This window comes from Seriola dumerili, unplaced genomic scaffold, assembly GCF_002260705.1.
Source record: "Seriola dumerili isolate Sdu_G_001 unplaced genomic scaffold, Sdu_1.0 BDQW01001845.1, whole genome shotgun sequence".
Classification (NCBI taxonomy): Eukaryota; Metazoa; Chordata; class Actinopteri; order Carangiformes; family Carangidae; genus Seriola; species Seriola dumerili.
Window position 1 is genome coordinate 125,450 of NW_019176100.1, and position 14,041 is coordinate 139,490.

Here is a 14,041-nt window from a genome sequence, read left to right on the forward strand (position 1 = left end):
TTTACGGTTCATTTCGGAAAAAAAGAGAAGAAGTTGGCCTTTGAGAAAATTAAACTGACACTAGCATCAGTGCGAAAATTCCTTCCAAATGGACACTTAACAAGGAGCATCTGAAGATGTGTGGGTTTAAGTGGGTGTTAACAAACCATGGCATTGCCGAATGAGCTGTGGGATGGAGAGCGGAGAGGAGAACCGCTTGACTGGGGCGCCCTCCGGTGGTCTGCATTCTCCAACATGGGAAATAGACAGTACAGCTCCTCACTGCTCAGCCTGTACTTACTGTGCTTTTGTCTTTCAATAGTTTCTCTATCACTTCAATCAGCTGCTCCTTCTGTTCTGGATCCAGGCTGAAGGACAACTCAGAGAGAGAGAGAGAGAGAGAGAGAGAGAGAGAGAGAGAGAGAAAGAGAGAGAGAGCTTTGGAATAAATATGTGTCAACTAAGGAATGGCAATTATTCAGATAATATGAAAACTTGATGGACTTACAAATTAAATCATGTCCCCTCTTTGTGCTCAGAATACAGATGTGTCTGACTGCTTACAACGAATTAGATCAAGATTTTATTCTCTGATCGAGGTTGTGTGATCACTCACTCACCGCTCCCTATGTAACACACACTAAATATTTTACAGTGAGCAATAATCAAGATTTCAATAACCACCTGATTTTTGTCCTTTTTCAAGCAAAAAAAATTCAAAACATTTACTGGTTAAAGCTTCTCAGACGTGATAATTTGCTGCTTTTCTTTGTCACATCTGACTGCAGAATGAATATTTCTGGAGTGCTGAATGAATAAAACAAGCAATTTGAATATAACATCATGGGCTTTGGAGAATCTTAGCGGGAAATTTTTCACAATTTTATAACTAAAGCGACGAATCGAGAAAATAATCAGCAGATTAATCAATAATGAAAACTCCTGATATCAAATATGCAACAGATCCGTTCAGGTTCAATTTTGCACCTTCGTTTCACGTTTCCGGGACTCATTCATTCTTTCTTATCTTAGAAAGATTCAGCTGATAAAAGAAAGATAACGACAAGGCAAAACCCTTTAAGTCAACATTACCCAACATTCACAGTATTAACCGCTCAGGAATGAAGTGGCACATAGAGCCAGTGAAGCTAACGAGCGCAGCCACTGCTATTGGCTTTAGCTAGTGGCGCCTGCTGTTCGTTGTTGCAGAAACTGTACCTGTAGAGCTTTTGGATAGCGTGGGCAGACGTCTTCCTGACGTACGGGGACAGGTCGGCTGCTGCCTCCTTGATGGCCAGCATCATGATGGGGACGATGATGGGGACGCGGATACTGGACAGAACCCTGAGTGCGCTGGCCCGGATGAACTGGTTTGGGTCCTGCAACGGAAGAGATGAAACCACCGTGTGAAGGAATGTTTTCTACTTACACTTCCTGATTACTGCATCTGAGGCATTTAAAACAAAAATCTTAACATCTAAGCAATAAGGAAAACGGCAAGAAATCCAGGAAGCTTGTGTACAAATATATATTATATTAATACATATCAAAAATTACAGCTTCTTTACCTTGTTAATAACAATTTTTTTTTAAAAAAAGAGAAAGTCAGAGAGTAGAAATGTTACCTTCAGGGCCCGCTGGAAGGTGCTGATGGACAGTAAAGCCAGGTCCTGCTGCTCCTCCGCGTACCTCACCAGGTAGACATACACAAGCTTCTTAAGCTGCAAAGGACAATTAAAGCCAACGGAAACAAATTGAACCAGCTGCAGTATCGGGGTATTAACACACGGGGAAGGGCAATCTAGAAAACCAGCTGTGTTGTAAAACTTAACGCAGGTTTATGTGAGAGGATGTGTTGCCTGTTTTTACATCCAGTAAAAAGGTAAAAGAATGGCGCTATAAAAGGGATGAAATGAACAATAACGGATTAAGAAACAAAGAGATCCTTTCTTTCTGTGGGAAGTTTGAGTTTATTATTCTAAGGGAGGAAAAAAAATCTATAAAGTTTTCTTGTTTTGGTATCACTAGCTACAGACTCAATTCAGTGTTGTTTCAGGCAGAGAGCGAGCTTATGTGTTTTTGTTCCTTTACGAAATTGCCATTAAGTTATTTGCCCCCCCCCCTCCTCACAGTTTTGAGCTCTGGCTTCCACACCTCCTCTTCTTTTCTTACAGGAAAGCCTGAGATAATATTTGTCCTGCTTTCTGAACGAGTGTAAGTGGAGACCAAAGGTTGCTCCTCTGCTGATTCACATCAGCTATTTAGAACGGAGAGGAGAATAAAACAGAGCTGATCGCTGCCTATAAGGCCGTTGATTCATAGATCGAGGAACTGGAAGAAGAAGGTGGTGATGAAAAATGATGATTTACTCGAGGAGGTATTTATAATTTAATATAAGAGCTTGATTTAAAGGTTGAGGTCAGGGGTAAGGTTACAGTTTAGGTACAATCACCAGGAGCTTTACCCAGTAATCGGCACCATGCTTTCTAAAGCAGCGAGTATTGACCTGCAGCAGTGCGCCACAGTTCTCAATCATCGTTCTGGTCATTACTGCTGGAATTAATGGCATTACTCACTATAAAAGGAGACACCACCCATCTGCCCTAAAGGATCTGGTTTCTATGACCACAAAGGACTTGACTGGTTTCATTTTGAACCAGTCAGTAGACGATTAAGGGCTCTACAAGTGAAAATTGCTCAACATCACATGAGATTTTATGTTTTTTTTTCTCTACTTGATTAACTTGAATATGCTCTCAAAATATCATATATATCAATATCAATGGTGTTAAAATGAAGTGCGGCAATGATTAAAAGAAAATAAAGTGCACCGCTATTAAATCACGCAACACTGTCAATAACCTGCATGCTCTTGTGCTGTTTTCTATTTTGTGGTGATCAGTGGCAGCTCGCAGTGACGAGGAGAAAGGGAGGAAGAGGGCGGGAACGAGGGGAAGAGGCCATTTTTAGAGTGATACACTAGAGGTGTGTTGAGCGTGGAAGAGCTAGGAAAAGAAGTAGAGAGAGAGAGAGAGAGAGGAGGGGGGAGAAAATATAGTCCGAGACCTCACACTACTTTAGCAGCTGGTGTGTATGAGGTGGGAGAGAAGAGACGTGACTGTGGGCGCTCTTCTGCCAATTACGTCCACCCACCTGCTCCCCTACCCTGCCATGAGCTGCTTCGGCTGCATGCCTTGCACACAGCGCCTGGTTTCAGGCCCCCCGCTCACATGCTGCACCTCACGCTACCTGATTATTCTGCTGCTGTTAATCAATATTCACAGGCTCTGGGCCATGGGAACCCCTCTTGAGCTGTTGCTTAGTGTTTTTGGTCGTTCACTCAAATAGTCTGTCAAGACTGGCTCAGATATTACATGATTTCGTGGAGTATTAACACAGGCCCAAGGTAACTTACCGTGTCTTTATACTGCTGCTGCACCAACTTATGATTTGCAATAATAAAACTAGTTATGCTATTGATTGATAAAGGAGAAATAAGTCTGATTACAGATCTAGAGCGGTCAGGATTGCTGCAGTTCAAGTTACAGCTCAAGATAGGATAACTGCAAAACATACTTTAGTCTAATCTCGGATTTCAAATGAAAGACAAACAACGTCCGACCAATTTTGTTTTAGCACAAAAACAAAAAATTTAAGTCTGTAATTTTAAAATCCTTCAAAGAATTTACTATACACTTGAGAAGATTAATCACTTAATACTAATACTTCCCCAAAACTGTAACAGAAGCAAAACTAAGATTGAAAAACTTCCTACATTTGACCTGGTCATGACCAAAGCCAGAGGACACAGAGAATACAACTAAGGAAAGTGTTAAATATGGAATTTCATAGCACTTCCAAAGCACTCAAACCTTAAATCTACATGCGTTTCTTGTATTTTGGGTTTGACCATGACATGTGTCAACCTGGATAAAAGCAGAACCTCCTAATCACTGACAACAAGTAAACAAACTCAACTGTATGTGTGACAGATATTTCTATAGACATGGTAATCTTGGATTATTGGAGCAGCAGATGTATTGACTGTACCACATTTGCACATTAATCTTATTTATTTATACATTTTGTTTTGTTCTATATTGCAATCTTCTTCATCTTTATCTCTTTTAGTAATATATTAATTCTGACTAATTCAATATTCTTGAGTGAAACCCACAGAAGTCTGTGATTTTTCTACTTTCTAAAAAAAAGTAAAACTAATCTCCAAATAATAACAGTAATTATAATAATAATTTACACAAATAAACACAAACTAAATTAAGGAAAAACCTCTCAATTGAATTCAGTCCACATGAGTTTAATATTGTTCTGTGTGAGGAAGTTCCCTCTGTGACGTCATGCGGAGAAGCCACGTGCCACGTTGCACGAGAATGAAATGAATCATAACGGTGTAGTAATAGGAGAGATGATGCTTTCCCGTGATATATATTTTCTTAACAGAGAAAAGTCATACCTCGATGTTCTTACTCGCGACGTTCTTCACAACAGCAGGAAACAGCTCGGATGCATTTTTCCCTTTGGCGATCAGCTGAAAATAAATCAAACGATATCCATCAATCTGGCAATGTTAAACTCAACAGATGTTTATAGTAATTTAAATATATAAATGCTTTGCGATTTGTCCAATGTGTGAATTCCCATGATGCACTCACCCCTACAACCCTTTTCATGGCCTCCAGTTTGAGCGACTCCTTGTTGCTCTCCAACATCTCTTTAAGGTCTTCATTCCTGAGGACACAGAATATTGTTGTTGTTTATTGTGGTCAACATTAGAGAAGGTGAGGACTGCCGAGGTGACTCGACTTATCGGTTTCAGAAGTCAAGAGCTCGACCGAAGGTCCTGTGAAAGCTCCATGTTTACTACATCTGTGTCAGTCACATTGGCTCCTATGGCTCTATAGGAGTCAGGCGGGACACTGACGGACCATGTTATCTTCAACAATGCAAACGGCTGCATCACGACGACGTCCACTGAAGCGGATCAGCGCTCACATGATGAAAATGCTCATTCCTTGACTAATGCTAATGCTAACACACAATGTCATTGTAAAACTACACAGCCCGTTGTTTGTTCCAACACAGAGGATAAACACTGAGAGATGTGATGTTCAGATGGAAAACAAAATGTGGGACAGAAATGCCAATGCAACCGATGATGTAACCAACGCATGTCTACCTTTGTCGGGTTGGTCCACCACCTCGGTTCAGACTAAATTATCTCAATAAATATTGTGTGGATTGCCCTGAAATTTGGTAGAGACATTCATGGTCCCCTCAGGATTACTTGTAATACCTTTGGTGATTATCCGACTTTTCATCCAGTGCCACCATCGGGTCAAATTTTCATTTCTATCATAATTTGGTTTATAACAAAAATACCTGTAAAACTAATGGCGTTCCCATCGGTGTCGGCTGCACTTGATTTAGCACTAACTTACAAATGTTGTCAGGCTAACACACTACTCTGTGACAGTGTCTCTGCTAGCATGCTGGCGTTAGCATTTTGCTGAAAACACCGCTACGCCTGGGTACAGCCCCACAGAGCTGCTAGCATGGCTGTTTCGTCATCAAGTTGTCTTACTTCCAATAAGTGTCAGAGAAAATCTGTTAATCCTGCAGTGACATATTGCTAATTTAAATGGCTATGGTTCCATCGTTTTAAATAATAAATGTATTGTATTTTCTCATATTTTTTTTGAGATATGATCATTTTAATACAAGTAAAATCATCTAAACCACCAAACAGATACTGGATTTTTTTGTTTAGAAACTGACAGCAATGTATCAGTTGACAGTAATTTTCTTAATTTAACACTTAATACAAATAAACAATCCTGATGTACAACTTAGATTGTTTAAGACATTTTCCAGCTGAAAAATCAACTTGTCATCTCCTTCTAGTTGACAAACTGTAATTGTGACACTTTCTAAATCACATTAAATGTAGTTTTGCTGCAATTTCTTGATACTTTCAGACTGACAGGTCTATCTATCAGATCTAAAGATTAAATTAGCGTTCCTTTACCAAATGCAGAGTACTAAATATAGAAAACTATTATTTCAAAACAGTATTTTTATGTATCTACACCTTAAACAACGGTCACCAAGTTTGACTGTTTCACTTTTTCAAACATTTTATTTTGAAAAACATTGCAAACTTTAGTATCCAGCCGGATAACGCTACACTGAAATAATAACCTGACCTAAAACTATGTGTAAGAAGTAAAAAAAAAACAAAACAAAACACAGTTCACGGTGGTCTCCAGAGACTAGTGGTGTGTGTGATCTTACTACAGTACCCGGCTTTGTGTGTCTCCTTGGGGCTACTGTTGGTGTGTGTGAGGGCTTGTTCTTCCTGACTCGGCTCAGTCTTCAGAGTGAGCTGTAAGTTCTCAGCAGACACCAGCGCTGTCCTCATAGCTCCCACCGCCTCCGAGCGCAAAGAGAAACCCACGTCCATACCGGCTGTCCTCCACGGCGGTCCAAAAAACACTCTCAACAACCAGTCCTCTTGTGTGTGTCTTAGCCGTCCAAAATAAAAATAGAGTCCACAAACCCAACTGCCTGTATTTCCAGCAGCTCAAGAGCGAAACAGAGCTGCGGTAATTACTTTCCCTCAGGCTGTGTGCCCTGTTCTCTTGGCTTTATTTACAGTTGTCTCCTCGTCTCCTTGTTGTTCATAACTGTCAAAGCTGGGAACAGGGGAAAAACAGCACAGGCTCCACTGGCTTCGTGCCTGTCATTCACTACTCTCTTCCTCTTCTCTTGGGCAAAAAGAGTCACAAGATGCCCCGCCAGCTCGCTAATGGCAAGTTATCCCTACACTTAGGTAGTGCCTTCTCACCCGGTAAGACCTCTCTCCTTCTGCTGAAGTCCATATCCCTTCTGAAACTAACCTGCCAGTCATATCAACCTGTTACTCCTCTCTTCTTATACGTGTACATTTTCCTATAGAAAGCAGCCCTATCTCGCCTGCCTCTTGGCTTCTGTGTGCGGCTCTGCCTGCGTGTGACTGTGGTCACTTCCCTCTAGGGGAAAAAGGAGGGCCTTATCTACACTGGTGGGTAAACACTGAGCTACTTTTCATCACCTCCACCGTACAATAATCCACTTTAGGTCGACACCGACTGAGAGCACATACACTGCCAAGTGTGGCCGACAGGACAGGCCGCCATCAAAGATAACGGCTCCAAGCTGAATGTCAGGAAATACCCCCGAGCATGTGAATGTTCAAACACACAGATTGTGGAAGCGGCTGACCTAAAGGCCTGACCAACTAACCACTCCTGTCACAGTCACAAGCTGGTAAATATATTCCACAGTCAACGTCCTGGTGCGTTATTGGTAATTGGAACAATTTCTACAATTCAGAGTCTTATTTCTAACAGTTCTGTCCAAAGTTACATCTGTAAAAGACTCTATGTTCATGAGAAGCTACTGAAGATTTTATCATCAATCTCAAATCTTGAACCACTTATAAAGCAAAGTTTGATTGTTCTCATAATTTCATCCTATGTCTGCAGCCTAATGACAATGTAGACCTTTCAATAATCTGCAAACATCTGCATCACACTTATCTATTTCTTACCTTTACAAATCTTCCTTCCATCACTGCAGTTTCTTAATTAATATCTCTCATAAATGGACCACAAATGCATCCATCTACTTTAATGCCATTGTCATATGTGAGGGCGAAACATTATTCTTGCGGCTTTGTATTTCACTGTAATTTGGGGGAACAAACCAGTCAGATGTTTTACTTATTACTGCGTTTTGTTTATGCACCGAAATCTCTCCATCGACTAAACTCTTAAATTCAAGTGTGGTATGAAGGACAGATGGACTGCAGACTGCAGAGATTAGTGCCTCCATGTGGCTGGGAGCTACATTAGCCAACAGTTACTTTGGCTGTACTGGCAGTCACTTACAAAACACAGTATGATGAGATCCAGAGACAGGGGATGGATTTTACAGCTGGATTTTTATAAGGCTGATAAAGACGGCGTCCCCTTCCAGGAGTGTGATAAAACCAAATTCCATGTTTACTCCTTTTTTTCTTGAATTAAAAATGCTGCATTTATGTTTCAGAGCAACGTCACCGGTGTTCATTCGCAGATCATTGCCAAGAAACAATACAGTCAACGTGCCACAGGGAAGAGGAAGAGGTTTAGGTACGGTAAAGATGTGTGAGTGAAAAGTACCAGAAACAGTAACTACTTCAAGGCCGACTGTTCAAATACTCATGGTTCAACATTTAATAAGTTGGAGAGCTACAGGTAAACCAGAGTAACTCAATGAAACCGTGGTTAATATGGTTAACTGACTTTCTGAATGAATGAAGAGACGCAGTTAAAATAATTTGCATTTTAAACCGGCGTATCATATTGCAATGAAAATAAATCCTCTGGACTAGTTGTCCATGTTGGACTGAATCTTCACTCTTGACCTTGAAAAAAGTAGCTAACAAAACAATCTGACATCTGATAAATTCACAACAGCATCTACTGTGTGAGAAAAGACGAAGAGGGAGGTCACAGAAAAGCACATTTACAAAATAAATCATGACTTTTCTAAAATGTTATTACCAAATAAAAAAGTGGAATAAAAATACTGTGGTAAAAAGTGTATGTTTGCTCATGTCAGAAAAGCAATGACTCACTGACGCTGTGTTCGTAAATTATCTTAAATAACAGGGGGGGGAAATAAATGTAGCCTGTCCAGGCTCTGGTTTGGTCGAGGATGGCAAGAAGCCTGGGAACATAAACACGTTCTTGTTAAAATATTTGAGTCCACCTCGCAAACAGTTTGCCAAAGGGAAGGTTTGAGAAAAGTGGCAGAGTCTGGAGCAATGGTGAGCGGTCGGAAAATCTGTTTTATATTCAATTAACTACACACAGAAATTCTGATAAAATTGTGATGCTAGCTAATTACATCACAATAAAAAGGGGCACAGGGAAATATCTGGATTTACATGTTTGATTAAAAAAAGTTATTTTAAAGTAGAATAATTTGGAAATTTTACAGTTTATTTTTCATTATCTGGGAAAGTCTGACTGTAGCAACATAAACGATCAGAAAATCTAAACTCACATGACTCGTGTACCAGTAGTAGTAATACCAGTAACCTGAGAAATAACATAACATAAGACAGTGACGGGATGTTCTATCAAGTCAGTCTGCTGTGTTTCAATCAGTGTTTTGCCACATCAAACACTTCACACACACCTGATACCAGCTCTTGATGAACCTGGAAAAGTGCAAACTTTTCCCAGTGAAACTTTTAAAACAAACAGCCCAATTCCAGTTAATTAATCAGCATCACCTCCTCTTCATTCAGTCTTTTGCAGTGCTTCTCTGTTGAAATGTAACTGCTGAGTCTCTTAGTCAGTTTATTATTACTATCCCACTTCTACTGAAAATAAAAGTTAACGATAAATCCCATCTTTAATGCAGCTAAGGTAAATGTGTTCATACAGCGAATCCATACAACCAGAGCTCTCAGGCAGAGTGAAATATCTCTTTAGTCACAGATAATAAATTAGTCACATGTTTCCATGCCTCGCTAGGGCCTGGCATAGAGCTCTCAGTCAGTAAGAGGAGGCCTTTAAGACTACAGAACATTACAGGAATGTTAACATGTGACAAACGTTCAGCTATTTCAAATAACAAAAGCACAGCTTTATTTAACTTTAGCGGAAAAGACTCTGAATATGTTATCAACTGCTGAAACAGGCTGGGGCTTAACTTGAATTAACGAATATGTAAGATATATAACTGAACAGATATATAACATGTATTAGGATGCACAGGCCTGGGTATTGTGAATTGTGTCAGACAAACATGTGTCAGACAGAAGCATCATTCATGCTCCTGGTATTCTCTTCCTGGTCTTGCAGCTTGGCCTAGAGGTCTGCAAACATATGACCTAGCCTTGCCTAACAGGGCAGATGGTCATGTGAGGCAGTTTAGAGGTTCACTTTAGCATACTAAGCAATATTCAGCACTTTTGGTAAATGAAAGTTGCCCTTAAAACAAATCTCCATCTTAAATTTCACAGCTAGAAAGAGCTTGCTCAAAACAAAATGAGAAGCTGCAGTGTAACCCAACACAAAAAAAGTCTGCCAGATTTCAGGAAAGTTAGAGACACAAACGTCTTTAACTGACTAAGCAGCTCACCAGGTCTTCACACGAAGATCAGGTGCGGTGCGTAGCTTCTCACCCACTAAGACAGCGTCAAACCAAAGCAGCTAAGATGCATAATGCCTGATTTTTACACTAAATTACAAAATGCAAGGGATGGTTACACTGATGATTGGCTGCCCTCTAGTGTCAGGTTTTTGAGCTGAAACTCAAACCATATGACCAAAACATGCTCACAATGCAGTGAAATTGATTAAAAAATGGCTATGATAAGGTGATTATTCTCTATGACTGCTTCACCTGGAAAAGACAGAGAACCTTGGGCACCCACATGACTATATCAGAAACTCATATGGTGCTTTAGGTCCACAAGGTCAGAAGCCTTGACAAATTCTAGTAGCTCAAACTCTGAAATATATAAATATAAGTCTAGATAACTCTTTTCCTGTCTATCATCACACAGGCATTATGATATTAAGGTTTGGCCAATTTGAAGCCAAATTCAATCAGCTTCAACATTTTGACTTAAATATGAACTTGTTGCAGATCTGAGATGATTAGTCATTAGACAGAAAAAAATAATCTGTAAATGATTTTGTTAATTGATTGATCATTTTTCGGTCAATCATCATGTAAAAATATAAAAGAATGCTGTTTTCAGCCCTTCAAGCATCTTGACTTCCTGCTTCCCTCTGTTTTATGTGACAGAACATTGAAGATTTCTGGGTTTTGGAAACTGGGACGGACATTTTTCACTGTTTTTTTATTTTAAACTAAAAAAAATTATGTATTCAAGAAAATAATTGCCAGTATCTGTCATTTATAATAAAAATAATCATTAGCTGCAGATCTAAGTAAATGCCTTACTGCTTTTCTATATAAAGCCCTAATCTTTCTAAACAGCGTGTTACACATTTCTTCAAAGGGGATGAGTTTTTACAACTGAACAATTATGTGTAAATTACTAAATTGCCTGTTTAGTCACAGGTTGTTCAAGAAGCTCTGAGGAGTCAGAATTAATCTACAAATGTAATTTATTGAATAATGCTAATACGCCTAATAATAAATCTACCATACACAAACCCTGTGTATGTCATGGGATTTTCAACACAAATTAACCAAGCTATATTTTACCACTGATTTCAGACTATTGGCTACAAGTAGGGTGATCAGATCCACAGTAGTATTCTGCACACATCTCTGACAAACAGGGTTATAGCACTGAAGTCTCATATAATATGATCAATACAGGGGTACTTTTACACTGAGGACTAAGCATGGGAGGGGTCTCATACACTGAAGTTACTGCTTAAACTTGTTTACAGGATAAACTCATCAGAAGTTAAAGCAGTACACCTCCAATCATAATCTAATGGTTAACACACGTTTTGACACCAGGGTTTATGGAATAAAAGACAGATAATAACAACTCTGATGACGAGTAATGTTTTGCAGTTCTCCACTGAAAACATTCGGCATTTGACTGCAGTACGATAAGGCGTATTGTGGCCAGTGCAATCCACCTGCAGGCTGAGATGTAAATCATTGCTCTAGTATGGTTCCAATATGCGTACATATGGCTAATTTATGGTCGACCACATAAAATCATGAGGGTTTATGAACAAAAGTTCAACATTTTTAGTTCAAAATTCACCACCAACGCTCTTTACATGGATGATTTCACTGTTTTCTTACAGTGTACGGATGTACAAAAGCTCTGCCTCTGAAGAAGACCGTGCTTTAGCAAGTGTAAGAAGCTCAGCGGTTAATAAAAGCACACTGTACCAGGTTGGGCTGCTCTGCAGCATCTGCCCAAAGGCTGTTCTCCATTTTAATACTGCAAAGGAATGTGGAGGGTAGGCAGTCTGAAGCCTGAGTGTCATTTCTGCTGACTCTCTGAAGAAAACCACTACTGTACTGTTCCTATGAATCACTCTTCAGTGATTAGAGACTCACTGAACTGGTTAAAGATTTGTTAACTGAAGCTGATCTGGAAGACTTATCAGTCTGTGCCATTTTTATCTAGTTAGACCCTCTTTGAAGGTATTACGACCAAACTACTAAATTCTTCTCATTGTTGCAACTTCTATGTAAAAATATGATTTCATTATTACTACACTATGACAAAAGGTCAGCTTTCAGGGCAACTTTCACAATCAAATCGTGAGACATTCCTTGTCTGCAGCAAAATATAAAAAACATTTACTATATAATACAGGAAAAATCAGAGCAAATGCTAATTAAAAAGTTCATCTTGCCTATTTTTCCAGGCTTTTGAGTCAAAGCAAACCAAACGCATTAATATCAAAAAACAATTCTAGTTTTTGATTATGTGGACAATAGACTATTTCAGGGTTTTGAAAGTGTTGCTGCTGAACGTGTGTCAAGTAATTCTCACACAGAATAACGTGGGTATTGCTCCGTCATAGGGGAACTGTAATGTTGCAACCAACAATTACTTTCATTATCAGTTGGTCTGACAATTACTTTCATAAAATACAGTGAAAAATGTCCACCATTATTCTTGCATTGTCTGACCAACAGTCTTAACCCAACAATGTTTAATCTATTATCATACAAAAAATGAAATTAGTCAATATTTACATTTGAGAAGCTGGTATTAGTACATGTTTGACATTTTTGCTTAAAAAAAGTAATTTATCTAGATTGATGCTAATTGCTTATCTCTCTTGAGTAGTGGTTGATTTCTGGGTGCCTTGGGAATTAATGAAACTGCCATGCAACTTATATTGAAGGAGTTAATAAGGGTTCAACAGCAAATTAATAAGGGGGTCGGGCTAGACCTGCTCTCCTTTATGAATTGTGGGTAAACACTGATAAACAGGGGTTAAATACAACAATACAGCAGGTGTGTGATATTACCCAAAAGCTCGAGTAAACTTGGACATTTTTGATATTTACGACAGTTCGATATTTAGCTGCACCATGGAAAACAGCTAACCGACAGTCGCCATCGCTGCCTGGCTTGTTGATGCTGCAGAGTGTGGTCTAGCTGACCCCTTTTCATTTTAGCCACAGCGGCAGTTAGCCTCGTAAAGTCGACCGTAACCGTGTAACTTTACCACAGATGAACCGTGCTGACAGTGGACGGAACACACGTTGAGCTAACTTACTTTTTAAAGTCAGCGCTGAAAAGTCCAAAGGCAGCTCCGGTGCTGGCGGAGGTCGGGGTGCTCTCCTGACCCGCTTCCACCGCAGCCTCCGCTCCTCCCTGGTCATTGTACAAGGCGCTCGTCGACATGCTCGATAAGTAAACGTATTCTGCTCCTCTTTCGAGCTACAAGGTGTTCATAAACGTCAGAATAGTGTTAAAGCGTGTAAAGTTCCTGCAGAGCCAAACTTGTTCGAGATTTCACCCAACTTTTTTACACGCAGTAGCGGAAGTGTGAGCTGGACAAGTTGGTGTCACATGACAGGGCTTCAGCAACAGACGAGACATAGACATTTGGCGACTAGAAAAGACTGCTTAGCGATGGCTGCCGAAACTACTTGTTTAGAATTTCTAGATCTATGGTCGAAACGCCCCGAGCCACTGTGTTGCCAAGGAAACAACGTTACTACTGTTCCTCTCAGAGAGGAAGAAAGTGAACATAAAATTGCGTATGCCACTCATTCAACGTGATTTGCGTATTATTTTTTTATTTTCCGTATTATTTTAGTGTAACCCGTTTACAGCGCTAGGAGGTTAAATTAAAGGTTTAAAAAAATTAATAATATTTCTGTGACTGGAATTTTTTAATTCATGTCAGATATCAAAAATGTCAAAAATAACGTGTTTGTTAGCCACCCACTGACCTGTTTTATTTATATAGTTTACTTTTTTACGTAAATATACATGAAGTCTTTGTGTTAAGTGGTTCAAAATGACCATATGCATTTC

General features: G+C 39.6%; 1 protein-coding gene across 2 annotated transcripts in view; it reads right to left on the reverse strand.

The window, feature by feature from the left end:
- ap3b1 (adaptor related protein complex 3 beta 1 subunit) overlaps window positions 1–13,531 on the reverse strand; it is a 55,539-nt gene extending 42,008 nt beyond the window's left edge. The window contains exons 1-6 of one of the 2 annotated variants that reach the window (XM_022768814.1): window positions 13,275–13,531; window positions 4,653–4,728; window positions 4,454–4,528; window positions 1,605–1,700; window positions 1,198–1,358; window positions 281–347 (exon numbers count right to left, since the gene is read on the reverse strand). In XM_022768814.1, the coding sequence (XP_022624535.1) occupies window positions 281–347; window positions 1,198–1,358; window positions 1,605–1,700; window positions 4,454–4,528; window positions 4,653–4,728; window positions 13,275–13,402 (603 nt within the window). In that variant the 5' untranslated portion in view covers window positions 13,403–13,531. Of the gene's footprint in view, window positions 1–280; window positions 348–1,197; window positions 1,359–1,604; window positions 1,701–4,453; window positions 4,529–4,652; window positions 4,729–6,299; window positions 6,424–13,274 lie in introns of those variants that run through there. The other variant, XM_022768813.1, reaches the window with a different exon arrangement.
- Window positions 13,532–14,041: the final 510 nt, after the last annotated feature.